Here is a 25,808-nt window from a genome sequence, read left to right on the forward strand (position 1 = left end):
GTAAGTGGTCACCCTGTTACCACAGGCACCAAGGCCTCGGAGCACTCAGGTTGCACTTTTCACTTAGAACTCAGAAGCCCTCCATTGTTTGGCATTTCTGAAGGGAATCTGCTTGTTAAACTAGATGGCTGCAAATGAGTTTGAGTATCCAGCGTTTCTATTTTATTCTAACATGTGATCTTCGGGCAAATAGGAGTGGTATCACTGGATCATACAGGGTAGTTATATGTCTAGTTTTTGAGGAATCTCCAAACTGCTCTCCATGTTGTATCCACAGTTCTCATCCACCAGGAAGAATAACATTGTCATTTGCAGAGAAATAGATGGATCTGGAAAACAAGTGAAGTCAGTTAGGTTCAGAGAGACAAAGGGTACATGTTTTCTCTCATGTAGAAACTAGAGCAAAGTTAGAATCCTGCATAAAAACACAGGCAGGGCCATAGGCATATATGGCAAACAAATTGACTATATGTACACAGGGGAGGATTGCAATGGTGTATCTCCTTTAAACAACTAACCTACACTTTAACAAAATAAGTACCAGGAAGCTGGAACCTGTGTTGTAGGAGAAGAAGGAAAGCGGGACTAATGGGGAGAGAAAGGGTAGGTGAGTATAGCTGGTATTTGAGCGTGCACATGTAAATATGGAACTAGGTAACTTGAGGGGACCGGTGGGGTTGAGACCAATGAGAGTAGAATGATGACATTGCTTAATTAAGATGTGTGGTTCTCATAAACTGTTGAATTGAAACCTCTTTGTACAGCTATTTAAGATGAAAACGTTGGCATTAAGCTCATAATACATCGGCATTCCTTTGCTTCTCAGTGTTTTGTTTTGGGTGGGGGCGGATATGGGGCTTGAACTCTGGCCTGGGCGCTGTCCCTGAGCTCTTCAGCTCAAGGCTGCTGCCCTATCCCTGGGCCTGGGCGCTGTCCCTGAGCTCTTCAGCTCAAGGCTACTACCCTACCCTTGAGCCAAGCCCCACTTCCCATTTTCTCGAGATTAATTGGAGATAAGAGTCTCATTTCTTTAGTGCCTGAGCTGGCTTTGAGCTGCCATCCTCAGATCTCACCCTCCTGAGTAGCTAGAATTACAGGGGTGAGCCACCATGCCCTGCTCAATGTTGATTTCTGTGAATTTGTCTCATTTTGTTTTGTAGGCTCACTCTCCGAGGTTAATTCCTCCTCCACAGCCACAGCCACCCCCACCCCCGCCACCACCCCAGCAGCAGCCAATCAGAAGTTTGTTCCAGCAGCAGCAGCTCCAGCCTCTGCTCCCCCTGCAGCACCCCCACCACCCCTCCCCACCACAGGGTGTGCATATGCCCCCACCAATGGAGGCTCCGAGGATGATGCTCGCCCCGCCCCCCGTGACCCCGCAGCAGCCCAAGAACATCCATATCAACCCACACTTCAAAGGGACCGTGGTGACCCCTGTTCAAGGTATGTGTCCTGTCCAGTTGTTGGAGACCCGTGGCTTGTGCCTCTGCAGGCTTTGAGGGTTGGGCAGGAGCCCTTGGTGCCAGGCTCATTGCAGGCTTGGGTTTGTGAAGCCTCCCTTCACTTGGGCACATTTACCTCTGCTGACTTGCTTTGTGCTTGAAAGAGAGGACAGACAGTACTGAGCACACTGTCAGGGTGAAGCATCCTCCTATAGGTAGTGCTTGGAGTGTCTCATGGGAAGAGTATGGCCAGTGGTGTGTCCCTGTCTTCCCCCCCTCCTTGGGCAGAGGAACCTGGCTATCTTTCAGTTATTACTTTTGTAATCTGACAAGTGACAAAACTAGGGCACTGGAGCCCGGGGGCCGTGGAGAAAACTCACCTGAAGCACAGCTCACCTGGACATCTACACATCCATCTTGCTTGTCCTGGTCCGCAGATGGGCTGTGGCAAACTTTCGTCAGGCCCCTGCTTCCTCATGGCCTGGCAGTCCATCAAGGAAATGTAATGGGAGTGCCTATGGGTAGTTCTGGGTGCAGGGTGTGAGAGGAAAAGGGTGGTGGTGGGTCAGGGACTTCATGGACAGGAGAATCAAGGGAAGGCCAGGACGGTAGTGAGATTCCCGGCGGGCAAGCCGGTCACGGATGTCGGGATGAGCATTAGCCAGGGGCTTATTCCTGTTCTTGTTTGAGTAATTAAGAGACCACTGAATGCAGTCCAGGCATGTTGGAGCCACCCTCAGAACCTGGCTTGTACTGAGGAGTGACACAGCCTGGTTTTTGTCTGGAGAGGACCATTGTACTGCTGTGTTTCAGAGTATGCCTTTGAGGGACCAGGGTGAAAGAAGGCATCTAGTTGGGAAGTAACTGTAGAAGTCAGGGAGCAAAGGAGAAACCCATGTTGGCATGGCAACAGTAAGAGCAAGGGGTGGTAGGCCTGTGCCAGTGGATTGTATAAGCACATGGAGGGCTGAGCTGGGGGAGGTGGGGATTCTGTTCAGGACCTGCTAAACCTGAGACCACACCCAGATGTAGAGGAAGTAGCTGTTGTGTGAGTTCAGATTTGGGGCCTTGGCCCAAATGCAAATGGGGGCATTGCCAGCACGAGGTAGATCTCGGGCTCTGCAGGAGGGTCTTGATTGGTTGTGAGACCTGAGTCATTTAAATGAAGGGAGAGTCTGGTGGAGGTGCTAGGCAGGAGGACAGGACTGAGGAGGCTGGTGTCAGGAGGGCAGGCAGGCTTCCATCCATACTCAGTGGAAGGGGGTGCATGGGCAGAACAGAAGGGCAGTGGGTGGACAGGCTTAATAGTGTTGTCATTAACAGAGCTATTGGTGGTTGGTGGAGGAAGTGATTACTGGAGAGTGAGGATCTTTACTTCAGATGGGGAGAATCTTACCACACACTTGGAGGTAGGTGAGAGGAACAACATCGTGACAGGCAGTATGTCGAGGCAGTGAGTGCAGCAGACGGCAGTGCGGTAGGGGTGGGGGGTGAAAATGTCTCAAGTCAAATTGGGAGTAGGACATGGAGAGGTCTGAGAGGGAAGTCATGTGGTCGCCCTCCAGGACTGATGACAGTAGTGAGAATGGGTAGCATCTCTCCTGCTGCCTTCACCTCTTGTCTCTTAAGTTAACATGGACATTTAGGTTTACAAAGCAGTGTGGGGGGCAGGGCTCATAGATGATGATAAAGGATGTGTCTGTGTGGAGGAGATGGTGAGGGGATTAAAGTTCGAATCAGTCCTGGAGAAGGAGAGCTGGAATAGAGAAGGCAGTGCATGAAGGTGGGCTGGAGAAAAGATGATAGACAAAGGGCTACAGACTGAGAGGCAGGCTGCTGGAGATGGTGGTAGCAGTCCAGAAGCCAAACTTGGTGGTACAGGAGTAGTGTCTGCTGGGTTTTAAAGCAGCAGTCTGACTGGAAGGTGGTACCCATCTTTGGTGAGAAGCCTGTGGAGGAAGAGTTGCCATTTAGGCATCCGAGGAAAGCCAGCTTTTTGTCAGAGCATGAAGGTGAACGTCTGGTATCCAGGGCTGTACCTCCAGCAGATGCAGTAGAGAAATGTCAGAAGGGCCGGGAGTGTGGAGTAGTGGTAGGATGCTTACCTAGCATGCATGAAGACCTGGCTACCACATACACAAAAAAAGCCAGAAACGGTGCTGTGACTCAAGTGGTAGAACTCTAGCCTTGAGAAAACCCAAGAACAGTGCTCAGACTGAGTTCAAGTCCCAGTCAAAAGACAAGAAATGTGAGAGTGCGGGAGCAGCCTTTGACAGCTCCTTTGCTGACAGGTTGGCCTGGGTGCAGAAGTTAGGACCCCTCTTGAGAGTGTCTGGACCACCCTCAGAGGACTTCACCTGTTTATCTTAGGCCACTCAGCGGGACTGAGACATAGGGTTACCTTCTCTGCCTGTCCCCTGCCCATGGAGGTGGGGAGCCTTTCAGAATCGGGATTGCTGAAGTGTACCCTTTAAAGAGTTTAGTCCCAGCTAAATCTCATTTCTTTTCCTGTTGTGGGAAATGACTTGATTCTTTCTTATTGTACAGGGTGTGTTCTGCTTGTTTGAAAAGAAAAAGTCAAACTGTACTGTAGTATCACAGATAGTTTATTTGACCTTCCTTTGCATGAGTCTTTGGACCTTTTCTCCAGTTCCCAAGGTGTACTGTTTTACTTTCTCAGCCTGCTTTCCTTCCTCTCTACCTCTTTCTGTCTCTCTCCTTTCTCTTCCCTTCCTCTCCTCCTTCCTTCTCCCCTCACTCTTGTTCCCTCTCCCCCCTCATGATTCTAGAGAATTGAAATTTGTATATGAGTGTAGGAAGTGTACTTGGAGTTTGATTACTAACCTGGATACGAGTTTGGAAAATAAGTTGTTTATTTTAAAGGAATTTTATCCTTTGTTGTAAAAAACTTAAATTCTAAGCAGTAATTTTCAATTAAAATTTAAGCTTCAGCTTGTGCTACTGTGTACTGAAAAATAATTATTTTTTTCCTCTCCTTTTATGGAGTTATTAAAAATATTGATTGCTTAGATATGAACCTAGTATGTGATTATGTGAGTATTTGTACTTTGCCATCCTTCCGATGGGTGTGGACCTGTAGTGATCTGATTGTAATGCACGTGTTCTCTTGCAGTGCCCTTGCTGCCAGTTCCGAGTCAACCCAGGCCTGCCGTGGGACCCCAGAGATTTCCAGTGAGTAGCAGCTGCTCCTTCTCCTCTAATGAGGAAGACATGCACTCATTGGGAGATATTATTAATACCGCACAGGGGCCCAGCCCAACACAGTTGTATGAATGGTAAACATTAACAGGAATCTCTGCAGAGAACATGCTTGTTAAATGCTTAAGATCAATGCGTTTTTGAGAGTGGAAGTAATTTTGTTGATCGGAATCATCTGTGGGAGTACCTTTTACCTTTAAGAATATGAATTCTCATTTTATTATTGCTTGTTAAGTGGGACAGGAGGGCTCTTAGGAGAGGGTGCATGTACATGCAGACACGACAGGCATGTATGTCAATGGTAGGGAATAAAAGTGAGGTTCTCTACTTTCCTTGTAAAAGAACCTCCAGAGTCTTAATGAGCAATTTGTCTTATGCTTCTAGTGAAAGTGTCTACTTCAAATTAGATGGAAAATGAAGCACGTATTCCTGATTTCATCTGTAACTAGAAGAAACATGTCCTTATGTGGTTGTTTAAATATATACGTCTGGATTCTTGTTTGATTTGTAGTCTGTGTTCATGATTTTATTACAGCAGTGAGCACATTCCCTTTAAAATAATGTGGGGGAAAAATGGACATTTATATGTAAAGCAAAGAATTTAGACAAAACAGTCTGATATTTCAGGAAATATGTACATAGCCCATTTGACTAATTGATTGGTAATTTATTAGTTAATGTATTGAATTTACCAAACTGGCTTAAATGGACACCCTACATGTGTAATTATTCCAGTAATTATTCAGAAATACACTCAGTATTAGATTTAAGCCTCTGAGCATTCTTTAGAAGCTTTCTTGATTTGTAGCTATTACATATAAATTATAGGATTTCCAAACTTGATTCTTGTTGGTCTTATTCCAGTATTTTCAGTTTTTGTTTGTTTGTTGTTGTTTTGTTTTTAAGATTACTTGTCTAGTTGTAAAGATTTGTTACTATTAGTTGCTATTTAATGAGTACCAATCCCTATTCAGGTCACTTGTCTAACAGACACAACAACATGATTTTAGACTTTGGAACTATTTCTTCTGATGAAGTAGTTGATGCACTTGGTATCAGCATTTTGAGTACTCATCCTTTAGGGTTGTCAACATCTGTGTTAAACTCATATTAGACTTATTTTCATGTTTTCTCTGCATCATGAAAATAACGTGGAAAACACTTGCAGTTTTCAGGACAAATGTAGAACAATGTAATTCAGCAATTTTATTAAAATGTGTTTTGCAATGTAAATGAGTCAGTTGGGGTGACTCGGAATAATCTTATAAGCATGAATTTAACTCAACTGGAGGGGCAGGGGCACGAGTGTACTTTTTGTGAAACTTTTCATAGGACAGAATCTATGCTCAAAGCATGAGAATTTATTTAAAGGGGCCTAAAACTGGAGAAACAGATGATCACAGCAAACTTTGCTTTGCTTAGTTGTCAATTTGATGAGAGTTGGCAAAAAGACTTTCAAACTCAATGTTATTAGATTGTAAGGAAACAGCTTCAGCTCCAGACTGCCGAGGGTAACATCACAATTGTATTTGTAGGGAAGAGGAATGAGGCAATGATTCATACTCGGGTTCTGTGATTGTTTCTAGTTGAACGTTGTTTTCAAAGTTTATGTTTTTGTTTTATGTGCTTATAGTCTAATTGCTCTCTTTTCCTCAAAGGCCATCCCTGATATTTTTGTCATAAATATGAATTTATTAAGCCTACTGCTTATCCATAATTCATGTGTTTGTCTTCCAAGCTGTAGTTTTTAAAAGTTTATTTACATGGGCCGGGGGTTTGGCCTAGTGGTAGAGTGCTTGCCTAGCATGCATGAAGACCTGGGTTTGATTCCTCCGTACCACATACATAGAAGAAAAAAAGCCGGAAGTGGTGCTGAGGCTCAAGTGATAGAGCTCTAACCTTGAGAAAGTCCAAGGACAGTGCTCAGGCCCTGAGTTTAAGCCCAGGACTGGCAAAAAAAAAAAAAAAAAAAAAAAAAAGTTTATTTACAAATGTATCACTAAAACGTCAATTATTTGGCCAGTCCTGGGCTTGAGCTTAGGGCCTGAGCACTGTCCTTGGATTTTCTCAAGGCTAGAGCTCTACCACTTGAGCCTCAGCACCACTTCAGGCTTTTTCTATATATGTGGTACCAAGGAATTGAACCCAGGTCTTCGTGCATGCTAGGCAAGCACTTTAACCACTAGGCCAAACTCCCGGCCCTGTTATTTGAAATTTTGAAAGCTGCTTTTCTGTCCAATTGTTAGTTTGTGGGTAAATTCCAAGATCTACATTGGATTTTCTTGACCCAGGATGTAAAACAGATTTTTGCATTGTTTACGTTGAGCAAATGCTGATATTTTAGTTAACTAGTTAAATGCCACGTAGTTTGGCTCTTGAATAATTCCCCCCCCCCCCCCCCCCCAGTCCAGGGCTTGAGCTCAGGGCCTGAGCACTGTCCTTGGGCTTTCTCAAGGCTAGAGCTCCACCACTTGAGCCTCAGTACCACTTCCGGCTTTTTCTATGTATGTGGGACCAAGGAATCGAACCTGGGTCTTTGTGCATGCTGGGCAAGCACTCTACCACTAGGCCACACTCCCGGCCCCTCTTTTTTTTTTTTTTTGGCCAGTCCTGGGCTTGAGCTTAGGGCCTGAGCACTGTCCTTGGATTTTCTCAAGGCTAGCGCTCTACCACTTGAGCCTTAGCACCACTTCCGGCTTTTTGCTATGTATGTGGTACCTAGGAATCGATCCCAGGTCTTCATGCATGCTAGGCAAGCACTCTACCACTAGGCCAAACTTGCAGCCCCCATCCCGGCCCCTCTTGAATAATTTCTTGGTGCTCTTTGCTTAAGTTCAGAATGAAAATTGTGTGTTTGAATTAGTCTTCTTAACAGTTGTATTATTACTTGTCTGGAGCCAGCAGAGAAAGTTGGTGTGCACACTTGCTCTGCATGGCAGTGTAACAGAGATAGCTGTGCTGCTACACGCTGTGTCAGGTGCTGGTGATTGAGTCTTGCTGGATGTGTTCTGAATGCCATTTCATGCAAATCGTGTCTGAGAAGACTGCTGCATTAAATCACATTTTGGTCTGATTGTAGCTCTTGCAGATGAGAAACCAGACTTTATTCTCTCCAGGAAAGAAACTCTTGCTTTTGAATGCTTACTGTTTTTACAACATGCTGGTGATGACTTGTAATTATTAGCACTTAAGATAGGGCAGGAATGATGGACATTTTCTCTTATCAAATCTACGAGTAGTAGCAGGAGAATGTGGTAGGAGATCCTTCCAGCTGTCAAACGCTGTCAGGCTTGCAAGGAGAGAATGCAGTTTAAAATGCAGGTGACATGATGCCCAACATTCTGCACTTGCTCCAGAGTTTCTGATTAATCATGATTACCATATATTATCATACCATCAGATTCAATCATATCAATGAATTCCCAGCAGCAGCAGCAGCAGCAGGAGCAGCTAAACACAGGGGGCAACAGCTATTAAAGAAAGGGCTTTGGGGACTGGGAGTTTGTCCTAGGGGTAGAGTGCTTGCCTAGCATGCACGAAGACCCGGGTTCAATTCCTCAGTACCACATACATAGAAAAAAGCCGGAAGTGGTGCTGAGGCTCAAGTGGTAGAGCTCTAGCCTTGAGAAAGTCCAAGGACAGTGCTCAGGCCCTGAGCTCAAGCCCAGGACTGGCAAAAAAAAAAGTCTTCGGGAGTGTAATTCCCCAAGAGTGCTTTTTGGGGTGTGTGTGTGTGTGTTTCCCTTTCCCTTCCTGGCAGGCACTCTACTCCTTGAGTCACACCCCCCTCACTTTCTTTTTGTTATTTTTTCAAATAGTTTTTTTGCTTCTCCTAGGTTCGTACTTGGACCGTGGTCCTCCTATCTGAGATGACTGGTGGGTGTGGGCCACCGTGTCCAGTTCTGTTGTGGTTACTGAGGTGTGGTTGCCTGGGTTGACTGCTGGCTTTGATCCTCCTGTTTTCTTTCTCCCAAATAAATGCACTTTTTTAGATAAACTTTGAAAGGGAGTCTGAAAATATCAAAATCCAATACTTCCAAAAGTTTAGAATTTTTTTCACTTAATCATCTTAATGTACCCTCCTGTGGATTCTACTTGTGCCTACTATTGTGTAATTGCCATAGTGATTATAGAGACAGTGTTGTCACCAAAAGATTCTGTGTTGCTCTTACCCAGGACTTGACCCAGCTTTCTTCAGTTATGCTGTAGTTTTGGGATATAAATGGATTCTTGCAGGCGTTCTGTTTGCTGGTTGGCTTTTCTATGCAGCATAATCCAAGACTCCTGTTTTGTAATGTAATTAATTGCCCTGTGTTATTCCTGGGCATAGAGATACCACAGCTCGTTCATTCATTCCTAAGAGAGTGGCTAGAAACATCCATGTGAATATAGGTTGTCAGGAAGGACCTGCAGGTTGGACTGTGGACTTAACACAGACTTACGCTTTCTCTTGCTATGACCTTTTTTTTCTCTCCTCCTCCCCCTTTTTTCTTTTGTGTGCGTGTGTATGCGTGTATGTGTTCACACACACTGGGGCTTGAACTGAAGGCCTTGGCCTCGGTTGTTTAGCATTTTTGCACAAGGCTGATGCTCTGCACACCTGCTCCCAGCCTTTTCATGGTTAATTAGAGATGAATGTCTCGGACTTTCCTGTCACGGCTGGTCTCAGGTCTTTGCCTCAGCCTCCTGAGTAGCTACGATTACAGGTGTTAGCCACTGGCACCTGAATGCTTTGCTTTTTAATATTCTTTGTTGTTGCTTAGTTTTCAGTTTTATTGGTTATGGGGCTTGAACTAAGGCCTAAGTGCTGTCCCTGTGCTTTTTTGCTTAAGGCTAGTGGTCTGTTACTTTGAGCCACAGCACTACTGGTTTTCTGGTGGTTAATTGGAGGTAAGAGTCTCACAGATTTTCTTATCTGGGCTAGCTTCAAACTGAGCCTCAGATCTCAGGCTCCTGAATAGCTAGGATGACAGGTATGACCCACCAGCATCTGGCTAGTTCTCCCCTCCCTCTTCAACTCCCCCCCTTTCTTTCTTTTTTAAATGAGGAAATACAGTCTTTTAGACTAAGGAAATACAGTCTTTAAAGCCTAAGGATGAGCACAACATTTTTGAGTAATTATTGAATTTTGCTTAGAGTAAACTTTTGCTTATGAAGCAAAAGTTATGACTCACAGCTGAGTCTTAGAAGAATAAATGGCTTAAGTTCACCTTACTGTGCAGGATTGGAACTGAGGTTGTATACATCTTAATCCTTAGGCTGTATCTGTTCTCTAAATATAAAAGTACTCTTTAATAAGCTGATTTTTAAAGACAGATTCTTGGGAAGCTGTACCATGATACTGCAAATCTGCCCCAAGTACTGAGTAGGGCATTTATACCTACAGTGCAGGGCCTGGCTGGGGCAGCTGGGTGTGGAGCTTGATGAGAACTGCCTATGGCTTCTCTTCTGAAAGAACGGAGGAGTTCTTGATAGGTTTGGCCAGAGTATAAAAAAAGTTTCCATTTGTAGTACGTTTTCTGGTTCCCTTGCTTATTAATTCAGTAGCTTTGCTTTGATTAAATCCATGTGGTATTTTCTTTTCCTATAGTCTGAAGCTTAGTTGGCTTTGACTATGTACTTCTCCAAAGTGGTTACCGGGTGTGTGCAAATACAAAAATACCTTCTAGGAAAATGAATGTAGGTATTTAAACAAGGCACAATCCAAAAGAAAAAAAGTCTATGGAGAATACTGAGATAAGAGGATTAACACATTGTGTGATAGAGGGCTGCAGTTTTAATTATGTCAGGGTCACTGGTGCTCTTTATTCTTAGAGTTTAACCCATTTAATCAGAGTGAACTGAGAGGTGTTCTGAAGTGTCAATTGGTTTCTTATGTAGTTCTTTGCATTTTAAGTGAGATTAATAAATGAAAACATGTTATATAGGAAGGTTATAATTTATTGAAAGATTCATGAAATTTCAATGACATTGTTAAGGTATTTAATTAGTCTTATTAAAACATACCAACTGACCCTTTTAAGGAAGCTGATAAGTCACATAATAGCTATTGAATCCTTTTTATTCTCAGCTTTATACGATTAACTTTGTGTTAAGCAATTTATGCAAAGTTGCCATCTCTTTTTTTGTAACCAAATTATCAGTTCTTCCTGAGCAGGATTAATATAGATAACATCATGTAATTAACAAGAGTTGCAAAAAAATGAAAATACAATTTGTGTAAGAATTATAGGACAGAGAATGGTAATTTCTTACCTTGGAGTTTTAAAGGGCTGTAAAGAAAAGGAAAACAGCAATAATTTGGAAAGATTAGTCTTTTCTTTCAAAAGATAAAATTACAGTAAGTACTCACAATTTTGTTAAGTGACATAGTTACAGCTCACTAACAGTCTTAAAATAATTTCTGCATTTGGTATGAGGAAGTTGGTAATTCATTATCCTTTATACCCAGGAGACAATAGAAATTACTTACCGAGTGAACATGAGATCTTGGAACCCTAGTTTTTTGAAGGCAGATTTATCCTAGCAAAAGCACTGTGCTTGGATGGAAAGAGCAGTTTACATAAGCCAGGATTTCCTAAACTGCCATTCATTGATGGTAGACCCTTAGAATCTGGTACTATCATCTTCTGGTACACTTAGAATCAAACTTCTCCAACCAAGGAAAAGTGGCTATTTAATCTGGTTCTTGGCTGAGCTTTGGGACTTGTGTTGTGTGAGGATCTGAGTGGGCTTGTGACAGAAAACTAAAGTGACTTGAAAACTAAAAGATTTTCTTTTTCTGCACAAGAATGAGAAGGTTCTGGCTAGTCCAGCAGGTCTGTGCCAGCCTAGGCACCCAAGAATTCAGTGAGCTAGCATGAATTTCATGTGCCACCCTGGGAGACCACCCAGGCACCGAGGCTTTTGGAGTGATTGTCACTGGGACAAGATTTAGGGCAGTAGAAGCAAATCTCAGATGGAAATTTGGTCACCTCAGTTATTTATGAAGGGCTCCAGGAAGCAGGAAAGGGATGGAGCAGTTTCAGGTAAGACTTGAACTTCCTCTCAGGCCTTGGGGTAAGCCCTGGAGCTTAAGTTCTTAATCTAGAGTTGTGAGCCTGAGGCAGCCTGCTTCTCTTTCCTACTGTGTCAGGCACTCCTTGGAGAAGCAGTACTCATAAATCAGGATAGCTTTCTCAGCGTCTAGATTGTGGCTCTGTGACCTAGAAGGCCCTCGATTGTCCTGTCCAGGAGTATTCCTTGGTACAGACTAATCTCATAGCTTGGAACCCTTGGCTCAGCATTGCATAAGGCGTTATTTTTTTTTTTTTCTGTTAAGTTCCATCCCCAGACATTAATCACTTGGGCAGATTCAACATGCTAAATGGGTAGTTCTGCTGTTCAGACGTTCTCCTGTTTTTTACTTTTCCTCAAGCAGTTTCTACTGTAACACATAATCCTAATTTGTCAATCTGTATTTACATTTAGGACTTAACCCTGTAAAGTGCTTTTTTGTTGATGTTATATGGAGCATGAGGAGTTAGTGCTAAATGCCATTTTTTGAGGAAAAGGAGTTTTCTGTCTCTTGTAGGAATTGGACTCTGTTCTACAGTAGAGCTGGAAAGACTGGCTGGATCTTTGTGCCTTTGACCAGTGAGCAAGCAAGACACTAGACTGTCTGAATAACTCATGCTTCAACAAAGAGAGTTGTAGTCTCAAAATAGAGGAATTAGTTGTAGAGGAAAAGGCAATCTCTATCCCTACCTTTTTTCCTCTCTTCCGAGAAGCTGAAGAATGTGGATCTGTTCTTTTTTGGGGGGAGTGAGGGGGTCGGTTGTGGGACTTCAACTCTGGGCGCTGTCCCTGAGCTCTTCAGCTGAAAGACTACCTCCCTACCCCTTAAACCACAGCAGTACTCCTGATTTTCTGGTGATTAATTGGAGAGAAGAGTCTCATCAACTTTTTAGTGCCTGGGCTGGCTTTGAATGGGGACCCTGGATTTCAGTCTCCTGAATAGCTTGGGTCACAGGCGTGAGCCATCATGATACCCAGCGATCTGCTCATGGTCATCCCAGATCCTGGCTTCCCTGTATGTCACACTGTGTGCTGGGAGTGTGGTCTAGTGGTGGAGTGCTTGCCTGGCATGCACGAAGACCGGGTTCCATTCTTCAGTGCCACATACATAGAAAAGCTGGAAGTGGTACTGAGGCTCAAGTGGTAGAGCACTAGCCTTGAGAAAGCCCAAGGACAGTGCTCAGGCCCTGAGCTCAAGCCTCAGGACTGGCAAAAACAAAACAAACAAAAAACAAAAAATTGAAGGCAACCCAGTCAGAAAAATCTTTGTGATTACAACTCTACAATCATCAGCAAAAAGCAGGACTGGAAGTATAGCCAAGTGATAGAGCTCCTACTATGAGCAGAAAGCCAAGCAGTCTTGAGGCCATGAGTTCAGATAAGCACACAAACAAAAGAACAACCGTACAGATATTTAGAGACCCAGGAAGTGATGCAGTTTCAAGGTTTATTGAACTATACACATTAGTGTCATTGAGTTTGTTTGTGTGAGGAAAGGACATAGGGAGTTAAGGAAAGAGTGCTTTAATTTGATCTCAACCTCTGGCAGAGACAAATAAAAACTTAACAGACCTTCCACTTAGGGCAGAGTGGGAACCAGTGTGTTTTCACAGTTACATTTTGCCTTATCTATAATGAGAAAACCTCTTCTCTGAGGACTTGGTGTCGGCTGTCTGGTGGAGGGAGGTAAGTGAGGGGGAATAGGAGTTTCTCAAGAGCTCTTCAGCCACATGATCAGAACTACTGAGGTGACACTTCCAGCTCTGCCCTGCAGTCAATCATACGGTCCTTCCAGTGATGCAGATTTCACACCGAATCAACATCCTTCTAGATCTCTTGAGTCTAGTAGAAGCAGAACCAAGTCTGGCTTCGTAAGAAACTATGAAGGCAGGTGGGTTAGGATCTCCTTCTGCTTGTTGTAATTAGGAGCAAAACCAGGGGAGTCAGTAACCAGCAAATGCTGGCTTTGCTGAGAGCTGCAACCAGCAGAGGAGCCAGCTTCATCCTTTAGTGACTCACAGAAGTACCCGGTGACCTGCAGTGAATCTTCCAGGAAGGAGGAGAAGACAGCCATATGAAATTACATAGAAATCTACCCCAGCTCACCAACGTCAGGTGGTCCTGCAATCAGTAACTATGAGTCAGTTACTTGAAAAGCGTACTCACTTGCCACCACATTAAAGATGGGAAAGGGTCTCAGATAGGGGTTGTTATTTTCCCTATTTTTCAGCTAAAAACATTATATAAATAGTGTTTTGTTTTGTTTTGTTTTCATTAAAATTGTCCACAGATACCAGCTAGTTTTGGACTGGTGTACTGCCCTTTGAAGCTACTCAGTAGTAGAAAAGGTTGCTCTGCTGTTTCACAGGTCTCATATTTGAATGTGCCTTCTTGATTTCTTTTGTACTGGACTATGTAAATCCCTCCTTTGGACTCCTTTCCTCCAGGAAGTCAAGCTCAGTGCATCTTCACACAGCTACCCTGGCCAGTCAGAGTTGCTAATTTGCTTGGGTTGGAGACCATGAAGTTAGTCTGGCCTTTCCACAAATGAGAGGACGATACTTCAAGAAACATTTAAATACTTTTTGAAATATGCTGAATCTTTTATCAGGAAATTATGATTATTGAAAAACATCTCAGAAAATGGGCATGGTGGCTTATGTTTGTAATCTTGGCACTCAGTACTTTAGAGGGCAAAGGATAGGGATGTTACACACCTTATATTTTAATTAACTTCATATGAAAGAGTAAAAATAATTTTAGAATATAACATTTGGTCCTGAAAGAAAATAGGCAAAATTAGTTGGGACTTCACATGCAGCCTCTCCCTTTCGCCCTCCCTCCCTCCCTTCCATTCTTCTTGAACTCTGGACCTGGTTGCTGTCCCTGAGCTCTTTAGCTCAAGGCTAGTGCTGTACCACTTTGAGCCATAGTGCCTCTTCAGGTTTTATGGTAGCTAATTGGAGATAAGAGCCTCATGGACTTTTGTGTCTTGGGGCTGGCTTTGATCGTTTTTTTTTTTAAATTTAATTTTATTTTTTTGTCCTTGGTGGGCTTGAACTTTGGGCCTGGTCCTGGTCCCTGATCTCTTCAGCTCTAGGCTACCACCCTACTCCCTGGAGCCAGAGCACCACTTCATTTCTTGAGGTTAACTGGAGATAAGAGCTGACTTTGATCTTCTATCCTGAGATCTCAGACTCCTTAGAAGCTAGGATTACTGGTGTGAGCCACCAACACCTGATCCCCATGCAACTTATTTCTAACCTGTGTTAGAAATTGTAAGTTTTTGAGAAGCAGGCCTGGTGGTACTCACATAGAATTCTAGTTGCACAGGGGTTGGGACACTCGATCGTGACCATCTTAGGCAAAGGTAGGAAACCCTGTTTCAAAAAAGTGAAAAAGGATGGCAGAGCCTACCTTAGGAGTATAGTTCACCTAGCTGAGTACTTGCCTTAGCATGTGGAAGGGCCTGAGTTCAGTCGCCAGGATGGTCACAAAAAGAATGAAAAATGAAAAAAAAAATTTCTGTCATCTTATTAAAGATACTAAAAAATTACCGTGTCAAAATACTTGGAGGGATGAAGTCCTAGATTGACATTTATTAAAAAGCCTTTCTGATAATATATAGAATATATTGCATGTGTGCTAAATTACAAATCTTAGATTCTTCATTAACATCTGCTACTTTGGTTTTGTCTTAATTGACATCCTTACAACTGCAGGAGTTTGATGTTTGGGGTTCTCTATTCCCCATTGTTCAATAAATTCCAACTAGTTACATTCAGATTATCTGTTGTTGTGCCTTTTTGGGGGGGGGTATCATTTTGGGTAGCTTGTAGACTTCCTGGCTTGTAGCTTATGGAGTGTTTGTTTTGTAGTTTTTTGGCTCTTAACCGAGGCAGAAGGCATGTGGAATCTGAAAAGGCAGTGTTACAGAATGTAAGGTTGCATTAAATGACAGGCAGTAGAGTTTGAAGTTTATGATTAACAAGTGTGCCTTTTAAAGTGGGGCAGTACTACCTAGGTTTCAAGATTGGCAGTCAGTGAAAATGAAATGATTCATTTGGTTGTGGTTAATAGTTCTTTCTGGAGCAGTGTTTCTTTAGATGTTGCTTCTTAGGGAAATGTGGCAGTTTAAAATTTCATGAATGATTAAAAGACCAACTGAAGAATGAAGCAGTTTTACTTCCTCTTTATAGAGTTCTGCTGCAAACATGTAGTAATTTAAAACTTTTAATCGGTGACAGTTTTTTAAAATCTGTAACACTTATAATATCCACATTTTTCTGTTATAATACAAATTGAATTTCCTCTTTTTTGTTTTTTGTTTTTGGAAGTGAAGTAGCTTCAGGTACAATATCCTAACTGTAGCTATGCTTTTGTTAGATAACAAAGAATAGCATCTTGGAGAAGATAAATGTTATGAATGTCCAAAGTGGATAATTTAGTTTATTGGATTAGTGAAAAAGGTCAATAATTAGATTTCAACAAGCTGTAAAATAATAATCTCCCTGGTGTTCTGGTAATATGAAAACACATGCATTTTTATTTTGGAACATTTCATTATAGCAGAATTACTTTGTAAAATGTTTGTATATGCATGTGTGGATATTTATATACACATATAGGGGTTTATGAGGTGAAGTCAGGTTGTCCATGTTGATATGGAGGATGGCTTGGGATTGTGTCCACTTCTGGAAAATAACAGGATATTCTGTTTTTTACCACCCTCCCTTTTTTAGGGCCCACCAGAATTTCCACAGCATACACCTGGACCTGTTCCCAGCAGTTTCAGCCAGCCCCCTCGACTTCCTCTGCAGGACCAGTGGAGAGCCCCACCCCCCCCACAGGATCGAGACCCTTTCTTCTTGGGAGGTACACAGTGGAAGAAGGTGGAATGGGGTGGTGTGGAGAGGTTGCGTTAGATGACACACCTCAGCAGCTCCTAGTCACACTGATTGGACATGTGATGAGCAGGATTGGGCTTGTTCTATAGCAGATCTGCCCATCTGACACTAACATTGGACAGTGTTGCTATCTGAAATGTGACCTTCTCACAGAGGAGGAAATTGTTCATAGAAACTGATCTGCAAAGCAATCTAGAAATAAGACGTAAAAGCTAGAAATATTTCTAAGTATCCTCTTCCAATACTTGCAAATTTTGCTCATAGTAAGACACTTTCAGAACTACTTGTCTTAAGACATATGTGGTCTTTCTCTTTTATTGTCCAGTTTCAGGTGAACCAAGGTTCCCCAGTCATCTTTTCTTGGAGCAGCGAAGTCCTCCTCCACCGCCACCTCCCCCCACACTACTGAACAGCAGCCACCCCGTTCCTGCTCAGAACCCCTTACCGTTCACGCAGCCGGGACCAGCATTCAATCAGCAAGGACAGCAGCCAGTGTTCCCGAGAGAAAGGCCCGTAAGGCCAGCCTTGCAGCCCCCAGGTCCAGTGGGGATCCTGCACTTCAGTCAGCCAGGGTCAGCAGCCTCTCGGCCTTTCATTCCTCCTAGACAGCCGTTCCTGCCCAGCCCTGGACAGCCCTTCCTGCCCTCACCTGCACAGCCCAGCCTGCAGGTGTGTAACGCCAGCTGCCCTAGGACAACCAGGCGCATGTGGCTCTGGGTTGCATGACTAGAGGTTTAGTTTTTTATTTCAGTATACTAGTTTGTACTTGCTTAAAGACACCTTTATAACAGATTTGATTATCTCGCTCATACTAGGAGAGGTGGGAGAAGTGATTATCGTTTGGAGAACATTAAGAAATGTCACTATTAGGTTTTTGTTTTTTTTTCCCCAAGGTTGGAACAGTATTAAAATCAAGATGTGTTTTGACACTGTATTTGTTTGCCATGATGAGATTCCTTAAAAGGCTTGCCTGTGTAAATGTAGTGCTTGCCAGATTATTCCACAGTGCTCAGAGGAAAGACCTCCTTTCTCTATACGAGTCAGCAGTCTTGCTCCCCCACATAGTGTCCAACAGACTTGTGTGCCATCTGCTGGTCGGTGTGTCTCCTGGGCTGGAGTGAACACTTTCCTCTCTTACCAGCATTCTTCCTGTTTTTCACTTCACAATTATTTAGTGATGGTGCACTTGAGTCAGCTCTGTAGAAATGTATAGGAGCCTAAGCCAAAGCAGGTAAATGGCTTCGATGCACGATGCTAACCGAAGGTTAAATACAGGTTCTTGCTGTTGTTGCCATTGTTGTGTTGCTTAAAGTTTTACATATTTAATTATTTTGTCAGTCTGGAGCTTGAACTTCAGGTCTTCTTTCTTAGCTTGTACGCTGCGCAGCCATTTGAGCCCTGCGTCTACTTCTGAATCAATGTGTGTTTTGTGTTTTTTTTAAAAATTCTTTTTATTAAAAATACAGTCTTCACTGAGGCATGTTAAAATCTAATTATGATTAAGAAAAGGAAATTAGGTATTTCCGTTACCTAGAAGTAGATACTTGTTCAGTCTTGGAGTAGTACAGTCCTCATACTCCCGCTTTTCCCCTGGGTAACTTGTCAGCAGTTGTCTTTCACTTTGTTTGTTGCTGCTCCCGTGTCACAGAGCTTCCCCTGGGGTCAGTTCTGATGAGGAACTCGCATACCTGAGACGGTCTGTTTATTCACATCACCAGTGATGGCCTTCAGACCGATTCTTTCTGGACAGGAAAGACCTGGATAGAGCTGGTTTATGGCTGCATTCAGGAGAGTAGTATCACCGTCGGCCAGTCTTTAGTGACGTTATGACAAGTGAAATCCTCTGTGTGGAGGCTTGTGAGGAAGTGTTGACTTGGGTCATGGTGAAGTCTGTTAACAACTGCTTTTCTCTGTTTGGAACGGAAGGGGCCTCTGCATCCTCCCCTGCCACCGCCTCATCAGCCGCAGCCCCAGCCGCCACCGCCGCCACAGCCCCAGCACCATCAGCACCAGCCCCCTCTGCAGCCCCCGCACCAGCCCCCTCCTCCCCACCAGCCCCCTCCTCCCCACCACCACCACCTCTCCGCTCCTCCCCCTCCCTTGATGCCCATGTCCCAGCCACAGTTCCGCCCACATGTGCAGGCTGCCCAGCCTCAACCCAGTAACACTCGGATGCAGTGTGCCCCACGCCAGGGCCTGCGCCACGTAAGTATCAATGTCTCCTCTCTCTCAACTTGTGGAAATCGGAGGGCGTCATTTCTGAGTTAGATTTTTTTCCACTTTAGTATGCTATACATTTTCTAAAGTGGATCATGGTTATTAGGAAATAGTGTCTTGACTACAAAAATTAGTGACATCTCCTTCCTAGAAAATTCTGTCATGGGGGGCTAGGAATATGGCTTAGTGGTAGAGTGCCTCACCTGCATGAAGCCCTGGGTTTGGTTCCTCAGGACCACATAAACAAAAAAATCCAGAGGTGGCACTGTGGCTGTAGTGGTAGAGCGATAACCTTGAGCAAAAGAAGCTCAGGAACAGTGCCCAGGCCCTGGGTTCCAGCCACAAGATGGCAGAGGGAGGAGGAGGAGGAGGAGGAGCTGTTCGTGCGCATGTAACTTAAGTACTTTTGGGTGATAGTCATTCTACCCTTGCCCTGTGGCTTATTTATTTTAAAACATAATTTTGTTATTATTAAGGTATTGAAGGATCATCATTTCATGTTAGGTAATGCGTATATTGCTTTTTTGGGGACAGTGTCACCTTCTCCTTTGATTTCCCCCAGTGTCCTCCTCCTATCCCTGCCCACAAGTTACACTGTTCGTTTTGCACATAGTAGAATTTGAAAAGCGTGATTGCACTTGTTCACCCTTCCTCCTTCCCTTTCTGTGTCACCTTTTCTAGTCCTCCATAAGAAAATCACAAAAACAAAAGTAAAATCTATATCACCACCACCAATAAAGTGGCTTACTTTTTGACACAAAGATTGTTTTTGTCTCCTTGGACACTGAATGAATTAATAAATGAAAACAGGAAACATTTGCTCCCTGCTCAGGCACCACTCAATGTCCTGGATGTAGAGCAGAAAACAGAGGAGATAGAGTCCTGCCTTTGAGGTGCTTGCATTCAGTTGTGGGAAGGTAACCTGTATCTGTTTCTGGTCTTGCCTTCTCAGGTACCACCAGCAAATGCATACATGGCTGTCATGCAGTAAAGGAAAGTAGGAAGTCATGTATTTCTATGAAAACAGGAGCACAGTAGTCATTGCCTTGTCCTCCATTAAATAACCAACTTTATTTTCAGGAAAAAGTATTTCAGGGTGGCTCCTCATTAGAAAGTCTGAACTGAACTGTGAGGGTTTTTTTTTTTTTTTTTTTTTTTTTTTTTTTTTTGCCAGTCCTGGGCTTGAGCTCAGGGCCTGAGCACTGTCCTTGGACTTTCTCAAGGCTAGAACTCTACCACTTGAGCCTCAGCACCACTTCCAGCTTTTTTCTATGTATGTGGTACCGAGGAATCGAACCCGGGTCTTCGTGCATGCTAGGCAACTACTCTACCCCTAGGACAAACTCCTGGCCCCCATGTCCTTTTTTTTTTTTTGACCCTTGAGCCTCAAGCATGTTCCTGGCTTGCTTTGTGCCTCATTTTTCTTTTCTTTTTTGCCAGTCCTGGACTTGAGCTCGGCCTGAGCACTGTCCTTGGACTTTCTCAAGGCTGGAGCTCTACCACAGGAGTCACAGCGTCACTTCCCCCCTTTTCTCTATGTATGTGGTACAGACGAATGGAACCCCAGTCTTCGTGCATGCTAGGCAAGCACTCTTATCACTAGGCCAAACTCCCTGCCCTGCTCCTCGGTTTTCTTAATGCTTGCCTCTTCATCTGAAGCAATGCTGTTAGGTATTAGCAGACAGCTCTCGGGAGCCTGAATAGCCTTGCAAAGGGACCCACAAGGACTGGAGCTCAGTCCCCCACTGTCCCAAGGTGAAAGTTACCAAGAATCTTTCTTGGATAGAATTTGGTTGTGCCTGTGGCCTTCAGAAAACTTTTTAGTAAGATCTTGACTTAGTGTATGGTTTCTCTCCTATTCTGCTTTGAATTTAGGAGTGGAAATGATGTACCATTGATCTGGTTGATTTGAAGCAAGTAGATTGCCTTTGGCGAGCCAAAGAAAATTATCTAGTGTATTATCTGCAACCAGGTGCCCGACTCTAGGCAAATCGAGCACATTTTACCAGCTCAAGTCCTTGGCATTCTTGTGTGTGTCAGTATTTATGCACCTATGAAAGTGTTTGCCAGGGAGAAAAGTATGTACCTTGCAAAAGAGAAGTTGGTTACCATGGAGACGTATACTATATTTTCACTTTGTGGTGTGCCTTTCCAAATTTCCACTTATAATTAGGTTCTTTGCTTCCTGTGACAGAATGCAGCATCCCAGAATGTCACCAAACGGCCCATGCAGCAGATGCAACCCACGGCTCCCAGAAACAGTAATTTGCGAGAATTACCCATAGCACCGTCGCATGCTATGGAAATGAGTAGCAATAGATGCTCCTCCACTCCTGCAGCAGCTCAAGTGAAGCCCACCACCAGCACGTCCCCTCCCTCCAGAAGCTCACAAGGAAAGACAGAAGCCAAGGTCAAGCCTGTTAGCCCTGTGGCTCAACCAAAGGAAGAAGCAAAAGCAGAACCAGAGGTAGGACATTTTCCCCACTTAAGAAGTCCTCTCTCATTTACCCAGGAAGCCTTCAGCCAGCGTGTACCTTCCCGTGCATGCCTTGCAAATTCTTCTTCCCTTCTAGCCTGGCAGCAGTGTTAGTGAAAGGTGTATTCTCCCGATGGTTTACAATGTTTGATTTTATGTGTTGGCACAACTGTTACGTTACATGGAATTGGCATATGCCAGGCTTACAGATGTTTTCCTTAAAGAGATAGTGTAGGCCTCATAATGACTCAGCTTTGCCATATGGTACACTTCAGTTTATAAACAGTTCTCACATGAGACTTGCCTGTGAGCCAGTGGAACTTGAGATACAGAGTCAGATGGTGTGCTTGATTGGGCTGTGGGCGGTGGACTGTGGATGAGTACAGGGTGTGAGCTATAGACCCTGTGGGCTGTGGGCCGTGGGCTGTGGGCCATGGGCCACTGGCCCCTGGTATGCTCTAGTAGGTCTCTGTAGGTTTCTTTGGAGTCTCACAAGGCAGACTTGTGGAACGTACGATCACCTCAAGATTTTAGGGGGTCTGGTTTGTTGGTGAATACTTGTATTTATTACATGTCTGTGTGTGTACAGATAGATTTGTTAGCCTTTAAATAGGTACAGAATATTGTAAATATGAAGAATAAATGTATTTTGCATGTTTCACTTTTTTACCTATTGAAGGAGGGTAACATGGCTGGGCGTCATTAGTGTAGACAGAAGTTCTTGTGGTGAAGAATGTCCTCAGAAGAATGTAGGCAAGTTGTGATGTGTTAATAATAGAAACCAGTCAACTCCGGTTTTAGCTTTTAAAATTGGTTTGTTTTTTCCTTCATATTTTTTTTCTGATAAATTGCCATAGCAATAGTAATGCTGCCATATCAAACTTATAAAATCAAAACGTTAAGATGCATCAAATAAGCCAGTATTTACGAAAAAAGAAATAAAAGGTGGTGGGGTTAATGTGCCTTTATAATCCATCTATGAAAAATATGTAGATTTACAAGTTGAGCTCTGGATAGTTTATAAAAAATTCTTTGCTAAAAATTGATAGTGCTTTTAATTTGACAGCTTAATTTTAACTTGTATATGTAAGCTGATTTGGTTAAAAGAGGCCAGGAGTTTGCCCAGTGGTAGAACGCTTGCCTCTCGCATGCCTTGGTATCACATACATAGATAAATCTGGAAGTGGTGCTGTGGCTCAAGTAGAAAGCCCAAGGACAGTGCTCAGGCCCTGAGTTCAAGCTCAGGACTGGCGAGAAAGAAAGGAAAGGGAAGGGAAGCAAAGGGGGAAGGAGGAAGGTCATATACACATCTTGTGTATAATAATGCGCTGACTGATAAGACCTAATGGGATCTTCCAGCCGTATTATGTATTAGTGGCCAGGTCTGTTCCTTTTGTTGATAAAGGTAGATGTCTCATGAATTCTTTGGTAGAGCTACTTTATAGAGATAATGTGGTTGACTTTCGAGAGTATTAGCGTTTGCATTCAGGGTCTTATGCTATTAAAAGCAGGCTTTCGTGCTATTGAGCTGTGCCTCTAGCTCTATTTTCACTGTTATTTTTCTTTTTTTGTTTTGTTTCTTTTTGCTAGTCATGGGGCTTGAACTCAGAGCCTGAGCACTGTCCTTGGGCTTTTTCTCAAGGCTGGCACTCTGCTACTTGAGCCACTTCACCTCTTCCAGCTTTTTTTCTATGTGGTACGGAGGAATCAAACCCGGGTCTTCGTGTATGCTATGCAAGCACTCTACCACTAGGCCAAACTCCCGACCCCTTCACTGTTTTATATTTTTTTTTATTAAAGAATTTATTAACGTTGCTTTTTACACCATATTTTAAGTGACAAATTTAATAAGCAAGTGTTCAAGAAGGGAATCTCCATTTACAATCACTGGGACTTAGTATTTAGAACTTAATCAAAATTAGGCTGAGAGTTTGTATGTCATAGAAACATTAATTTATGAACTAAAACATGTCTATAGAGTCATAGGTTTTTTATGTCTGTATAGTTACGTTTATATTTCCACTACCATGTCCATAGCATTGGGTATGCAGATACTGAGTCCTCGCTCTTGTACTGTTTGAATTTAATAGCCACATACTAAGGATATCGTGCGTTCACTTGTATTTTTGAGATAGAATCTTGTGATTCCAACAGTCTGAGCCTTCCAGGCAGCTAGTAGTTACAGATGTAAGTTTAGAGATATGAGCCATCAGTGTCTTAGTTTCAGATGGATTGTTTATGAATGTGAAATGAAACATGCAAATTCCTATGAATGATTTTGTTTTTCTAAAGTATTTCTATGCATATTCCTAAACATACTTTACCTTGACTGCTTGGGAAAGAGCTAATGAGTAACGGTAGTTCTTGTGTTTGGAGCAGTGCGTCTGGGGTCCTATGAGTATCTACACAGCTCTCTGCCTTGGCGCTGGGTGTGCATCTCTGTTGTTGAGGCATGGTTTTCCATATTTTCTAAGTATCACTCCTTGCTCGGGAGTGCTTTCCAGGATAATAGCCCCTCCCCTGCCTTCAGATGTGATGTCCTTGTTAATCTGCCCTCAATTTTGAAAGTAGGTAACTGAGCCTGGTAGATTTGCCCGTATGTTGACCAGCATACCTGTGTCAGGGCTCTAAAGGGTATCTTCTCTATAGTCACCCATCAAGGAGTGACTCTTCACTATATTCTCTCTTATATCTTATATGTGTTTATAATATATAAATATATATATTATTTATAACAATATATAATTTATATATAAAATACATATAAATATTCATAATTTGGGGGGGTTGGTCGTGGGGCTTGAACTCTGTGCCTAGGTACTGTCCCTGAGCTCTTCAGTTCAAAGATACCACCCTATCCCTTCAGCCACAGCCCCACTTCCCATTTTCTAGTGATGTATTGGAGATAACAGTTTTATGTTCTTTAGTGCCTGGGCTAGCTTTGAACCATCATCCTCAGACCTTAGCCTTTAGGATTACGATTACACGCATGAGCCACCTTGTCCAGCTCCTTTTCCCAATTTTAAAGATTTATTCAGGGCAGATAAGATTTGTAAATAGGTGGATTGTAAGTAGTAACACCTGTTTTTGGGGGGGGGGGTACATGTGACTAGGCGATTTTTCTATTTTTATAGTGATAACCCATTTTTATAAAGTTAGCCATTGGGGCCGGGAGTTTGGCCTAGTGGTTAAAGTGCTTGCCTAGCATGCATGAAGACCCGGGTTCGATTCCTCGGAACCACATACATAGAAAAAAAAAAAAAAAAGCCAGAAGTGGTGCTGAGGCTGAAGTGGCAGAGCTCTAGCCTTGAGAAAGTCCAAGGACAGTGCTCAGGCCCTGAGCTCAAGCCCAGGACTGGCAAAAAAAAAAAAATAAATAAAGTTAGCCATTGTTAAAATGTTTTTTTAACAAATTTTGAATCGTTACCTTTTTATATAAACTTTCCTTATTGTGTAATTTCTATAAAAATACTGTATTTCTTAAAATTTTTACTTTATAATATAATAAAGGTAATGTACAGGGGCTAGGAGTGTGGCCTGGTGGTAGAGTGCTTGTCTAGCATGCATGAAGTCCTGGGTTTGATTTCTCCGTACCACATATACAGAAAAAGCAGGAAGTGGTGCTGTGGGTCAGGTGGTAGAGCTCTAGCCTTGAGAAAGCCCAAGGACAGTGGCCACGCACTGAGCTCAAGCCCTAGGACTGGCCAAAAAAAAAAAAAGGTGATGTAACAGGGATTACACTTAACATGAGTCAGGTAATGAGTCCGTTTCTTTTCATACATCATCTTCCCTTCCCTCACTCTTTCCCAGTGTTGACATCCTGTTTCCACCCATGAGTTGTATAGTTTACTTTATCACTGTCCAGTGACCTCCACTGCTGCACCTTTTCACCCTTTTGTTTTTCCCCTACTTTCCCCAAAGACATACCATATATAAACAGAACCATCAATCATTTTTTTCCTTTTAAAAAGAGATCTTTGTTTCCATATCTTGGAGTTGGTTTCGGGGTGTGTGTGTGTGTGTATGTGTATAAAATCTTGGGGCCGCAAGTTTGGCTTAGTGGTAGAGTGCTTGCTTACCGTTCAGGAAGACCCAGGTTCAGTTCCTCAGTACCACATAGAAAATGCTGGAAGTGGTGCTGTTGCTCAAGTGGTAGAGCTCTAGCCTTGAGAAAACCCAAAGCACAATGCTCAGGCCCTGAGTTCAACCCCCAGGACTGGCAGAGTGTGTGTGTGTGTGTGTGTGTGTGTGTGTGTGTGTGTGTGTGTGTGTGTGTGTGTGTGTGTGTGTGTGTGTGTGTGTGTGTGTGTGTACGTGTGTACGTGTGTACGTGTGTACCTGCGTCCTTGCATTTATATAAAATTATATACGTGTGTGTGTGTGTGTGTGATCTTATATACATGTAAGGAGGCAGGTAGGCATTGTGCCATTGCACCTTTATGTTTCTCTGCTGAAAGTGTCCTCTTGACCCATGTGAACTTTTTTCAAGAA

The 25,808-nt window shown here is 43.2% G+C and overlaps 1 protein-coding gene across 5 annotated transcripts in view; it reads left to right on the forward strand.

Annotated features, from left to right (window-relative positions):
* The window catches only part of Rbm33 (RNA binding motif protein 33), an 87,236-nt gene that overhangs the window by 43,094 nt on the left and 18,334 nt on the right, over positions 1-25,808 (forward strand). For 4 of the 5 annotated variants that reach the window (XM_090333602.1, XM_090333603.1, XM_090333605.1 and 1 more), the window contains 6 exons: positions 1,161-1,443; positions 4,576-4,634; positions 16,460-16,592; positions 16,950-17,293; positions 18,551-18,829; positions 21,036-21,308. In XM_090333602.1, the coding sequence (XP_090189728.1) occupies positions 1,161-1,443; positions 4,576-4,634; positions 16,460-16,592; positions 16,950-17,293; positions 18,551-18,829; positions 21,036-21,308 (1,371 nt within the window). The remainder of the gene's footprint in view (positions 1-1,160; positions 1,444-4,575; positions 4,635-16,459; positions 16,593-16,949; positions 17,294-18,550; positions 18,830-21,035; positions 21,309-25,808) is intronic. The other variant, XM_090333604.1, reaches the window with a different exon arrangement.

Source organism: Megascapheus bottae, chromosome 5 (assembly GCF_031878675.1).
Source record: "Megascapheus bottae isolate mThoBot1 chromosome 5, mThoBot2.hap1, whole genome shotgun sequence".
NCBI classification, from domain to species: domain Eukaryota; kingdom Metazoa; phylum Chordata; class Mammalia; order Rodentia; family Geomyidae; genus Megascapheus; species Megascapheus bottae.